Raw genomic sequence first — 13,582 nt, 5'->3', positions numbered from 1 at the left:
CGCCTTCTCCAATCTCTTGCCCTTGGGATAGTGCAATTCACCCTTAACTCTGTATCTCTACCACTCCACCCTGACACAGTCATCAGCCATCAGCTTTAAATCCTAAAATCACCTTGCCCATGTTAAAGGGGAGAGAAGAGATAATTCAATATCATAGATATTCCACAAACTTCATCATAACCATTAAAGTCAATACTTTTCCCCATCAAACTCATAGTCAGGCTTCCCTTCCATAGTAAACTGATAGATTAAAATTCTATGCCCTTCCTCTGTCCCTTTCATCTGAGGAAGAGATCTGTGAATATTACCACTCACTTCTGGTAATTCTCTTGGATACTGCCAGGAAAAAAAAAAAAAAACAGAAAGCATGGATAAGAGTTACAAAGTCTTGGGCAAGAAATGGAAAACCTTAGAAGGACAGGTAATATTTTCATAACTATTGCAACTGAAGTGAAGGGCTTCAGAAGAGAAAGACAAATTTGGGAACTAAAAATCTTCTTAAGATAATATCTAAGAACAAGATTTGTATTTCTGAGCCATTACTTAAAATATAGGAATGAGAATTTCCTTGGTAGGGATGGAGTACATCTTACAAGGGCTGGTCAGTTTTTTGTTTTTTGTTTAATATATTTGCCTGAAGTCAAGGAATGAAATGCAAATAGGAAACTTTAGTTATCTAGATATTTTATAGATCTTTTTTATTTCTTGCAAAAAACAAAGAAGTCAATAATTTCTTGGCTTCTCCTAGTGATATTTTCATGGTTCAAAAGGTAGAGGAAACAATTAATGGAACTGTTGTTCTAAACCTATTCTGGTGAACAAAGAAAATTAGCTTCTGGGGAGGAAACCCAGAACCTTGGGTGGAAGTGACATATCCATCTTAGAATTTGTGATGGAAAAAAAAAGGAAACACACCCAGCAAACTGACAAAAAGGAGAAAAGATGGAAATATTCAATGTGGGAGAAGGGCAGGCACACTAAAACACTGTTGATAGAGCTGGAAATTGTTCCAACCATTGTGGAAAACTATTTATAATTATGCAGGGGGAAAGGTGACTAAAATTTCCATATCTTTTGACCCAGAGAACCTACTGCTAGGCATATACCCCAAGAAGGTCAAAGACAGAATGAACTATGCCATATAAAACCAAATATTCATGGCAATACCTAATGTGGTAGTAAAGAAATAGAAACAAAGTGGGTGTCCACTGATTGAGGAATGACAGTGCGTTACAGGTTACAATATATGTAATTGTATATTGCTGCACTAAAAAAAATGATAAACATGAATTCAAGAAAACCTGAAAAGACATAAGAACTGAATCCAGGAAAAATAATATACACAATTATGTAAACCAAAAGAACAATGAAATGAAACAGAATATATATAATTTTAATGATCAAACTTGGTCTGAGAGGAGATTTAAAAAAAGTCCCACTCCTTTCACTGGAGGAGATGGGGGACTGTGGGTGTAAAATGTCCCCATTCTAGCAGTCATGGATGATGTGTTGATTAATGGCGCTTTCCTCACATCAACTTTGTGAGGTAGATTGTGCAAGTACTACTATTTCCAGGTCAGAAGTGAGGAAACTGAAGGTCAGAAAAGTAAAATTTTGCCCAAGACATAAGTAAGTAGTGAAGTAGAAAATTCAACAAAGTCAAGTGCTCTGTTTTTACCATATTAGTCCTAATTATATCAATATCTCTTCCTTGTATTTACATAAGAATTTTTCCTGTCCTGTTGCTATGCTGTGTATAGTATGAGGCTCTAGGAAATTGATGCTAATCACCACAGTGGATCTTTTAGATCATGCATGATTTTGAATCATCTGTTACATCCCTATCCCCTATTGCCACAAACAGGATGGCCTCATGAAGCTACCAACCCAACCACAGGGATAGTCAGAAGCCTTGACTGTGGTTGAATCTAAGGCAAAGGAAGTAGGGAATGGGCCTTGGGTAGGGATCAGAACCTGGGAGATAATACATAGTGTTTCTTTGCTCCTATCCTGGGACTGAGAGGATACTCATTCTCTTCCTCTTATCTTTGGCATCACCTTTATGGCAGACCCCACCCCCACAAACAATTCTGTTTTTACTACAAGGTTAACTGTCTTATTTTCCTCTAGGGTGATTCTGGTGGCCCTTTAACCTGCGAACGGGATGGTAAATACTACCTCTATGGAATTGTGAGCTGGGGCTTTAAATGCGGAAAGAAACCAGGAGTCTACACTCTAGTGACCAAGTACCACAGCTGGATCAAAGACACCATTCGAGAAGAATCTGGATCACAGTAGATAGTGCCTAAACTAGGCACAAGTTACAGCACCTTTATCTCCATCCTCCTTTTCATCACAGTATTGACTTGTTGGATGAAATTAACAAGGAAGGTCCACTCCCAAGAAGCAAATAATCAGAGAGGAAGAAAGAGCATTGGATTGATCAAGATTAGTCAAGAAACCGGCTTTCTAGTCCTGACTCTTCCACTAACTAGTTGTGTTGGTCTTGGGCAAATCACTTCCTTTCTCTGGGCCTCAGTTTCTTCATTTGTACAATGTGGGGCAGGGGTTGATTGTGTGGCCTCCAAAGTCCCTTCTAGTTATAGCCGTGCAATTTAAAGAGTTCCACTGGGGCTGAACAGAAATCATCTCCAATGTGCTTGTCTTGTCCTTCATGACTCTAGCCAGCATTTTCACAATAGCCCTCCCTGCCCTCTTATTATCTCCTGTTATTTCCAAGGGAATCATGGAAGGGGACCCTAAGTTCTCCAGGATTATTTTCTTTAGTTCATATGTCTTTGTAGTCTAGAAATCATCATTCCTGGAGCATAGGTCCAGCCCAAGAACGGTCCCAACACCGACCCTTACAGAATGGACAAGAGTGACCCAGGTCATGTCTGACCATTTTTATTCAGCACCACACATGGATGAGGAGCTAGACAGAACCAATATTCAATACAGGCTATTAAAATATTGAATTGAAAATATAAAGATCTACATTTCATTTCATGATGACACAGTGTTCAAAAATGTTTTAAAAGAAAGACACCCTAGTATTAACGCTGATTTTCAAAAATGGTGAGGAGGGGATGGGCACTAACATGTACCTTAGGCAGCCCTCCAAACCTCACGAATCTAAAATGTGCCTTTTGGAGGGATCTGGGGGATGGGGGGATGGGGACTACTTCTATGTCCAATTTCTTTGTCAAACACTCTGCACGGGGGCTGCTCATTTACAAGCTGATGGGCCTTCTTCCGTTTTACGTGCAGAATCTCAGTAGCATCTGGGTTCACATTCCCCTGGTTATTGTCTTCCTCCCCTAAGGGATCAATCCCTGCCTGTGGAAAAGAAAAGACCCCATCTGAGTGAAAACCAAAGCCCTCCTAAGAAGAGTCTAAGATGCCGCAGGAGCATTTATAACTTTAACTGCTTCCCCTTTTCCTATATCCCTCCTCTCCCCCTCCACCAAAAATAAAAAAAAAAAACAAAAAAACCGAAAAACAAAAACCCTTAAGGCAAGAGAAGGGAGAAGGGAAATCCAGCGTCTCATTCGGACAAAGTCTCATTACTCTGAAGAAGGCAGAGCTCGAAACAAAAACCATTGTAGTCGTCGGGTCCCTGACCCTTTAAAACCAACATAAATGCGCAAGTTGTGGAAAGCGAGATGCAGGCTGCCCGTGCTCAGTATTGATGGGGTGCCTCCCAGTTCTCCTCTTGAGGACAACATGAGAGGCGCCCCGTGGGAGGCTGAACCTGTGGTTCCTATGCCCAGTCATCTCAGACCAGCAAAATAGGCACCTTACTGGCGCGGTGCTTCGTGTTTCTTGAGTGACAGCGCAAAATAAACCGAAGAGGAAACCAGGAGGAATTTGCGGTTTTGCAGGTGCCCCACAGGCTGAGGCAAGTTTGAGTCAAAATACTTACGTGGGGACCCTGAAGTCTTTGGCCCCGGGCATTGGCCAGTTCAGCTGCCCTTCTAGCCATTTCCACTTTATAGGAGCCCGGAGGAGTCCAGCCAATGCCTCTAGTCAAGTTCAAGTCAGATTTATACTTGACCTGGATTGGGGGTGGGGAGTGGGGGGCAGAATGGAGAAAGAAAAACATCACTCGGGTTTGCGTGATTTTAATGCGTTAGACAGTATATAAAAAAGCAGCTGGGAGTCAAGAATTTTCTTTTTCTGCCAGGATGTCATGAGCCTCTCCATTTTGTATGAAAAGATCCCTCATGTCCAAAGTACAGCAGACTGATCTACAGGTTCCTCATATAGTACTCTTCCTTCTCTCTTTCCTTTGGGGGAATTAACTGCAATAGGGGACAGTGAGAAAGGACATTGGGCTGGAAGTCAGGAGACCTAAGTTCTAATATTAACTCTGTCATAGAACTGAATATTTCTATTCTAGCCATTACTAGCCATAGAATTTTGGGCAATGGCTTTCCCATTTGGGGACTTGATTTCTGCCTCTGTAAAATAAGGGTGGCTGGCCTGAATGAGTGCTAAAATTCCTTTCAGTGATCATACTCCATATCAGATGTTCTTATCCTGGGGTCCATGCATCCCCAAAGAGTTTGTAAATAGATTTCAGGGGGGCCGTGAACCTGGATGGGGAAAAAGCATATTTTATTTTCTTTAAACTTTGGTTTCCTTTGTAATCCTATGTATTTCATTTTATGCATTTAAAAATGTTATTCCGAGGAAAGGGTCCACAGGCTTCACCAGAGGGCTCTGCCAGAGGGATCCAAGACACAAAAAACAGGTAAAAATCCTTTTACTATATGTTTATACATCAGCTCAAGTTTCACACTGCCCAGCATCCAGTAGTGAAATATATAGAACTATATTTCATGTCATGTTCCCCTGAAGCATGTCATTTCTTATTGATAGCATTAAAACATTAGAAACCAACCCTAATAAAACAACTATAAACTGTGGTTGAAATGTGGTCCATTGGAATATTTTTAAGCCCTGCTATAAAGCCAGTCAGTTGATCACGCATTTATAGCATAACCTTGTTCATGAAAGAATAATCAGAGCTGACATTGATAGTAGTAGTGCCTAAAGATTTATATTGACTCTAGAGTCAGAGGAAGTGGGTTCTAATCCTGTCCCAGGCACTTACTCCTTATGTAATTTTGGGCAAATAATTTAATTTCCTTGAACCTCAGTTTCCTCCTCTGTAAAATGAGCTTAGACTAAGTGGTTTCTAAGGTCCCTTCCAGCTCAAGACCTAGAACCCTACACCAGCTCATCCGAACCCCTTAACAACCATGTTGTAAAGTAGTAGCTATTATCAGCCCCATTTTACACATATGGAAAGTGAGAGAGATTGTCACTTGTCCAGGGTAATCCAACAATGAGTAAATATCAGAGGTAGGTTCTGAACCCAAGCCTTCCCGATACCCAGTTCAGCACTCTTATCTACAAGTATGCTTACTCTGCCCCCCACCCCCACCCTAATGCTGTTTCAGCTGGTGCCTTGTTGGTGAAGAATGAGTTAATGAAGTTATGACTCCTTCTGCTACTTTTGGATTTTAGAGATTATGAAAAGAGCAAACGTGTATGAGAGGGCTGAGAGAAGCCTGTAGCCACAGACTTACATCGCTCTGCAGTTTGTGGGCCCTCTGGGCATGCTTCAGGTTGAGTTGCTCTGGGTCACAGGTGTACTGGTGCAAGTGCTGCCTGTAGTTGACGTCACTGGCCAGCTCCTGGCTCCTCTTGGCGTGGATAAACCCAGGCTGGTCCATCCGGCTCTGGAACCGAGGCCTACTCTGGATGAATTCCCTTTTGTACTCATTGTCGCTCTGAAGTTTCCCCATGGTGAGGAAGTGTTTTGTCCTTGGGTCATCATCTACACTGCGGTAGCCAATCTGGAGTCCCCGATCCCTCAGGAAGGCCTCTTTGTACCTGAACTATAGGGAAGAAGGGGAGAGCTCATTGTTTGTTCATAGGCACACAGGGCTCCTTCAGTGACACCCTTATCTGCCAGACCACCTAAGTGGATTCCAAATGACTATGATATATGGTAGTGAGGGACAGAGAGAGAGAGAGAGAGAGAGAGAGAGAGAGAGAGAGAGAGAGAGAGAGAGAGATCTATATAGATAAAGATATACAGATATATATATGTATATATAGAGAGACATATAGATATACAGATATGGATACAGTTATAGAGATACATATCTGTATATCTATATATATACACAGTAGATTATATAGAGATATATATATAGACACATATACATCTATATCTATATATATATATAGAAATATGTATAGATCACATATATAAATATAGATACAGATAGAATAGAGGGTAGAGTGCTGGGCCTGGAGTCAAGAAGAACTAAGTTTAAATTTGACCTCCAACACTTACTACCTGTGTGACCCCAGGCAAGTCACTTTACTCTGTTTACTCTGTTTTAGGTAACCTCTGTTTACCTCAGTTTCCTCAATCACAAAATGGGGATAATAACAGCAGGTACCTGGCAGCGTGGTTGTGAGAACCAAATAAATGTATAATATTCATTTTTTAAAAGTGCTTGTCGGTGCAGCTAGGTGGCATAGTGGATAAAGCACTGGCCCTGGAGTCAGGAGGACCTGAGTTCAAATCTGATCTCAGACACTTGACACTTACTAGCTATGTGACCCTGAGCAAGTCACTTAACCCCATTGCCTAGCAAAACAAAAAGGCATTTATCACAGTTCTTGGCAAATAGTAGTGCTAAATAAATGCTTATTCCCTTCTATATATGGATCCAAAAGGAAGAGAAATGTGTCTGTTCTCACAGTCACCATTTTCCCCAGTATACATTTAAATGCTCTAACCCATGGACTTCCCTTCAAAGGAGGCTGTTTTAGGTAAGAAGTTCATGATTCAGCTTCTTGTTAATTGGTTCTTTTAAGCACGTATTTTTTTTTTTACTACATCCCTTCCAAACCACTCCTGGCTAAGGTCTAGAATAGTCTCTACTGAAATATATAACTAGGGAGCAAGTGGAACTATTTTCCGTGGGTCCCAGCTGCCTGTTTCCAAATCACAGTAAAGCTACATAGACGGGGACAGCAGGTGCAGAGGGAGAGGCTTGGGCCGGGTTTCCTTACATCACTGGCAATCTCTCGAGAGGCTCTGGCAGTCTGGAAAGGGATGGCATCCAGCCTGAAGTCATAGCCAGCTGCTCGGATCTGTTCCCAAGAGGTCTTATATGTTTTCTAAGGTTAGGAAAGGAGGGAGGGAGAGAGAGAGAGAGAGAGAGAGAGAGAGAGAGAGAGAGAGAGAGAGAGAGAGAGAGAGAGAATGAATAAGTTGTTTAAAGTGCCACACAAATTTATTTCAAGTACTAAATGTCTTCCTTGTGGTTACTTTAAACAGGACCTTTTAAACACAGATAAGAGTAGTAATTACTGCTTCATTCTGAGAGTTTGTTCATTCCTGAATTCATTCATTCAGCAAATACTCATTGAGCATCAACTCTGTGGAAAACATTTTGAAGTTCTCTTGATAATTTGTAAAACTTTACAATCAGCATTTATAAATATATATATATATATATATATAATTCCATAGTTTATAAAAGTCTTTCACATTTGACCTATAAATTAGCTCTGTTGTAAGATGTCACAAATAGTACTCTCCCCCTTTTACAGATGATAAAGCTGAGGCTTAGAGATGTGAATTGATTTGCCCAAGGTCACAGAATTAGAGTTGTAGTCAGGAATAGAACCCAGGTGTCCCAGCTCTTAGTCTGGCTTCACCACCCATAACTCCCCTCCATGTGGTCTTTTGACACAGCCTCCTGGGCTTTGTGGCCTCTGAACATTGGAATGAAAATTTTCAAGGGAAAAAACCCCCCCGACTCTTCAAACCTTTCCAACATCTTGGTCCTAATGTCCCAGCATATGTATTTTCATTAGCTCTTCTGGCTTTATGGGAACCTATTCAGCTTGACTTTGATGCCATACAATACATTTTTGTTCTGAGGTGCCCTAAATCTAGTTTCCACCCCTGGTGCCAACATCTAGGCAAGAGCCTTCACTTGCATTTAATATACTGTCAAAAACCCTGGTTGAGTATGTGCCCCGTGCATTTAATATCTTCCTCTATCAGTGTCCTCTTTCATTCTTTCGCTTTCAAGTTGTACTTACACACCCCCCAGGTATTTGTAATCATTTCCTTCAGGAGGTCTTCAGGTAGAGCTCCACATCACCAATATAGGCATCAAACTCTTCAGAGCCTTCATGTGTTAAAGAGGTTTTTCTCTCCCAAAAAATAACTGAGGGGATCCATGAAAGGTGTCGCATGGAGATCTCAGTGGATAGCTGTCCTTTATCCATCCACAGAGAAGGAAGGCAGCAGGAGACAGTTGTCAGACCATCAGCCTAGCAGACTGAAAAGCTGTGTCCTCAGCCCAGCTCTGTTGATGACTGCTCTGTAAGTCAGGTAGGGCAGGTCACTGGCCTAGGTGGGCTGCGTGGGGAGGGGGCCTTTAGCTTCGCCCCCTGAAAATGAGGTTTGTCCTAGTGGGTTTTATTTTCCCAAGGGGTCTTAGAACATTGATCAGAGAAGGTGGCACAGAGAAACAGGAAAAATAATGTCATTATGCACCATCCCTAAGTCTTTAGCTGGGTCGATCTATTTGAGATGACTAAACTAATCCAAGGCTGATCTGTACTGTTACAGCCACTGTCATCAATACCAATGACCAACACATATTTAACATTTGCTGAGTGACAAAGATTATGCCGAGTATTGGGGACATAACTATATAAATCCATGTGGATCATGCCACAATCATCTACGCATACAGAAAGGCAAAATGTCTCAATTAGCTATGGTACAGTTCAGGTCAAGAGCCAGGGGTCCACAAGAGGTAGAAGGAGAATGACCACCATTCTGCATTATACCTCCTGTTCAGATGGTCTGACCAAGGAGGTTCCTGAAAGGAATGGAAGCAAAATGGTTTTCACTTTACTGAACCTGGAAACTCTTTACCACCATGACATTATAGAGACAACATGGCAGAGTGGCTAAAATGCTGGACTTAGAGTCAGGAAGACCTGAGTTGAAATACTACCTCCTACTAGCCGAGTGACCTTGGGGGAATCGTTTAGTATCTCTCAGCCTCAGTTTCCTCACCTGGAAAGTGTGGACAAAAACATTTACAGTACATATCTCACAGGGTTGTCATGATGATCAAATAAGAATGTGGGTGAAGCAACTTGCATAACCATGGAGTGCCATGGAGATGACAACTGTTAATATACACTGAGCCCAACTGTAGAGATCATTTAGTGTGCTGACCTCACTTTACAAATGAAGCAACTGAGTCCTAGAGATAAGCGATTTTGTCGCAGAGATTACACAGGGACTCCTCATACATACTCAATGGGGCAGCTCTTTACAGAGGTGACACATTCTGCATATAAGTCCGCTTCAGATTGGTCCTGGAAATCCCACCCTCAGCATAAAATTCCAGGTTCCAATATTTCTAGTCTTCCCCATACCCTGGACTTTTTTTTTTTTAATTAAAGGCTTAAGTTAATAATACTTGCTTAGTTAAAGAAGGTCCAACTATGTTTGCTCCAAATGGGATGAGGAATCCAGAACTTCACACACCCCCAATTTATTTTCCTGGCACCCTTTCCCCCAGGGTAACTTCCCTCTGTATACTATTTGCTATGTTGTAATAATTTCCTGCCTCCTTCTCTCTCTCTCTTTTTTTAATCTGTTGAGGTTTTTGCCTTGCCACTGGGAGTCTTTACATTGAGCGGGTCCTTTGATGGGAACCCTGGGCGCTCTTCTTCTTGATCACAGTATGCTCAGTTTTGTCCTCATCCTCACACATTAAAGCCATTTGATTTTTAGTTATTTCTGCTGCCTTACAAATATCAATGGCTTTCTTTGCCCAGGAAGGTCAGTTTCCCTCTACAGTCTTCCGTGTACTGTGCTTGATCCAATTGTACACACCCCACATGCCCTCCCCCAAAAAGTACTCTTTCATAAGAGGTTCACGAGTTCTCCATAGCCACATACCCCAGCTGGCAATTTCAGTTCACCGCCTCTGATGATTGGTAGCGGTCGCTAGAGGCAAATGTTCAAGATCCTGCGCGGGCCTCCCCTTCTTAAGAATCCCCTGCAAAGGGCTGCCTATTTTATCCTGGTTTCCAAACCTGCCACAAGCAGGTGAGGAGAAGTCTCCGATGAAGGCACTTCCCACATTTCAGGGAGATTAACAAGAGAAGTCTTTTGCCCGAGCATTGCCAAAGGAAAGGACTCTTTGACCCAGGGGGAGATAGGCCCACCTAAGCTGCTATTCTAAAATTATCCTTCTCGCTCCCATCAAAAGCTTCAAATAATAATAATAACTTATATTTATAAAGCACGATTCACTGCAAAGGATCCCATGGTGCTTTACAAACTCCACAAACTGATACACACATAAAATAGAAGAAGCATCTTGCCATCCTCTGAGAAGTAGCCACCTCCAGGGTGAAAAGTGACAGCTGCTTAACCACACGGAGCTGCAGGACACAATGGGAAGGACAGGGAGGGAAGAATGGCTGAACTCTGGGTGGCCCATTGCTACCACATTTGGACACACTCAGACCATGTTATTCTGATCTGACAGGTTTCCTTTGATTCATCAGCCTCACTACCTGTTATCATAGGATCACAGCCCCTGAGGACAAGCTGCCACCTATTCACTTAGAATCAGTAACTTCAAATCCTTCCTGGTAACAGGGCAGCCTTTGGTATGGCTTAAAAAACAAGATTCCTCCATTATGCACTCACAGGGCATATGTCTAAGGGAAACAAAAAAGGGTTTTTGGCCACAGGCAGGGGAAATGCGGACTCATATTCATTCATCATTCATTCATTCATTCATTCATCCATTCATCCATTCAACAAGGATTTATTAAAGTCCTACTAGGTGCAATTACAAAGTAATTTCATGGTGACAGGAGTGACTCTGAGGCCAACACTTTCTTTCGAATAGGGACCCTTGACCATGTTTTTGTGTCATGGACCCCATCGGCAGTCTGGTGAAGCCTATCAGGGCAATGTTTTTAAGAGCATCCATTATACTGAAATATACTAGTCAAAAAGATTTTTTTAAAACAAGTTCACAGATGCCAGGTTAAGAACCCCTACTCTAAGACTAAACCCACTCATTGCCTGTATAATGACGATGAAGCTTTATAATAAAGATGTAATTTTTTTCCCATGCAAGTTCATAGAACTCCTGAAATTTATTTAAAGACTCTTTGGAGATTCATAGATCTCAGGTTAAGAACTCCTATTTTAGAGAAAAGTAGATCTGTTTTAAGGTCACTAAGCGTCAGCTAGGTGGCACAGTGGCTAGAATGCCAGGCCTGGAGTCAGGAAGACTTATCTCTCTGAGTTCAAACCCAGCCTCAGACACTTACTAGATGTTACCCTGGGCAAGTCACTTAACCCTGTTTGCCTCAGTTTCCTCATCTGTAAAATGAGCTGGTGAAGGAAATGGCAAAGCACTCCAGTATCTTTGCTAAGAAAACCCCAAATGGGGTCACGACCAGTCAGATATGACTGAAACGAATGAGCAACAAAACAAAACACTTTGTTGAGATACAGAACTATCACCTCATGAACAAGGTTCAATTTACAGAACAGGGAAAAAATGTTCTGGATAATAAATGAAGACATCTACAGGCAGTACCTGAAGCTGATTCTGGCCAAACCTAAACAAAGCAGTGATGGCTCTGAAGTCAAACACAGACTCATAGAATGTTAGAACTGGAAGAGACCTTAAAGACACAACCCTTTAATTTTACAGAGAGGGAAACTGAGGCCCAGAAAAAAGGAACCGATTTGCCCAAAGCTACACAGTGAGTGACTGACAAGGGCTAGAATATGGGTCTCCTGATTCCTGGTTCCAGGCTCTTTTCACTAAGCTGCCCTGCCCTTATTCATTATTGTCTATTTGTTTGTTTTTCCTAATCAATAAAACCCAGTTTTTATGAATAACAGCTAACATAAGAGGAGGTAGCACTTAGATAGCACTTTAAGGCTTTGCAGATCACCCTACATGTGTTGTCCCCATTTGATCACTGAAATATAGAAAGACAGAAGAAGAAGAAGAATGTGTTTATTCACTCACGTCACTAAGATGAAGAGCATTCAGACGGGCTCGGATGAAGTCGGGGTGATCAGGAAGGAAAGTATATCTGTGCATTGATTCTGAGTCCCCAGCTCTGTAGAGACGCTGTCAAGCCAAAACAGGTTCCCATTTAAATACAGATTATAGCTTGTGGGGCTACATTTCCATACAATTCAGAACATCACAGACAGATCCGTATGAAAATCATTATAAGAACACAGACATTTCTCTGCATGTCTCAGAGCTTTTAACAGTGTCTTGGCCATGATGGCTACTCAGTTGTTTTGCTCAGATAAATGGGTATATAGAAAAATGCACAGACAGACAGGGCAGATTTTAGACAGATCCCTTTGAAGCCACACTTCATCTAGTGTTCTACTACTATCTATCTATAAAAAGATGAAATAGCCTAAAACACTGACTGACTGACGCAAACCTATCTAATTTCATTACAGATCAATGTCTCATCTACACTTTACTGTCTTAAAGGATTTCCTGGGAGTACTGAGAGAATACATGACCTGCCTACAATCACTCAGGTTGTTCATAATAGACAGGACTTGATCCCACACCTTTCTGACTCCATGCCCAACCCTCCATCTATTATACTCTTCTGCCTTTCAAGCATGTGTATACATGCATGTGTTCATTAGAATATTTGAAGATATTTTAAAGAAGTGATTTATAAATAATATTAGATTTAAAGATAGGATATTTTATCGAAAGGGTTCAGTGTTTTATGGTTTTTATAGTGGGAAAACAGAATGCCCTCCGTTCTAATCCACTCTCAAATCCAAAGGCAGACTTTAACTATATGTAACAGGAAAAATAAAGTGGCTTTATCATTGGGTGTGAATTTTACATCTTTCCAAATGTCAAGAATGTTTTATACTTTTGGCTTAACTCATTAAGTACAGCTCAGTTTTCTAATTAAGAAAAAGCCAGTGATGCAGATACAAAGATACAGTGTGTGTGTGTGTGTGTGTGTTTGTGTGTGTGTGTGTGTTGTGTGTGTGAGAGAGAGAGAGAGAAAGCAACAGACAGAGACAGATAGAGAATAAGGAAAGAGAATGAGAGAGAAAAGACTGTAGCAAATGTAGATACTGAAAGTAGAGAGAGACATTTAACTTTTCTGTTCTTTGTCTCCAGTTGAGCTAAATTAAACTTTTATCTCCATTGGACTCTACTGAAAATAAAGGTGTGTTTGAAATGAATGTGGCTTCTATCAAGAGAGGCTGAGATCAGGTATAATAACATCAAACCTACATCATTACACTGCAGGTAGCTATTCTTGGCATGGACTAGGTCTGGGGAGTCAACCACTGTAGTGAACTTGATACTGTCCGGCTTTTGACGATATTTAGCCTGCAAGGAATTAAAACAAAGATTCTCATGAAACAGGAGTTCAACTTTTTGAATGCAGTATTACTGCAATCAATCCAAAC

General features: G+C 41.3%; 2 protein-coding genes across 4 annotated transcripts in view; one reads left to right on the top strand and one right to left on the bottom strand.

Moving 5' to 3' along the window:
- Positions 1 to 3,009, top strand: part of HABP2 (hyaluronan binding protein 2) — a 56,690-nt gene extending 53,681 nt beyond the window's left edge. Inside the window, exon 13 of the mRNA XM_020988087.2 lies at positions 2,131 to 3,009. Coding sequence (XP_020843746.1) covers positions 2,131 to 2,298 — 168 coding nt within the window. The 3' untranslated portion in view covers positions 2,299 to 3,009. The remainder of the gene's footprint in view (positions 1 to 2,130) is intronic.
- NRAP (nebulin related anchoring protein) overlaps positions 2,892 to 13,582 on the bottom strand; it is an 84,519-nt gene continuing 73,828 nt past the window's right edge. For 2 of the 3 annotated variants that reach the window (XM_020988085.2, XM_020988086.2), the window contains exons 37-42: positions 13,404 to 13,502; positions 12,138 to 12,242; positions 7,102 to 7,209; positions 5,598 to 5,909; positions 3,926 to 4,057; positions 2,892 to 3,339 (exon numbers count right to left, since the gene is read on the bottom strand). In XM_020988085.2, the coding sequence (XP_020843744.1) occupies positions 3,136 to 3,339; positions 3,926 to 4,057; positions 5,598 to 5,909; positions 7,102 to 7,209; positions 12,138 to 12,242; positions 13,404 to 13,502 (960 nt within the window). In that variant the 3' untranslated portion in view covers positions 2,892 to 3,135. The remainder of the gene's footprint in view (positions 3,340 to 3,925; positions 4,058 to 5,597; positions 5,910 to 7,101; positions 7,210 to 12,137; positions 12,243 to 13,403; positions 13,503 to 13,582) is intronic. The other variant, XM_078151046.1, reaches the window with a different exon arrangement.

This window comes from Phascolarctos cinereus, unplaced genomic scaffold (assembly GCF_003287225.1).
Source record: "Phascolarctos cinereus isolate Bilbo 61053 unplaced genomic scaffold, phaCin_HiC Scaffold_3;HRSCAF=262, whole genome shotgun sequence".
Taxonomy (NCBI): domain Eukaryota; kingdom Metazoa; phylum Chordata; class Mammalia; order Diprotodontia; family Phascolarctidae; genus Phascolarctos; species Phascolarctos cinereus.
This window is presented reverse-complemented; position numbering and strand designations above follow the sequence as displayed.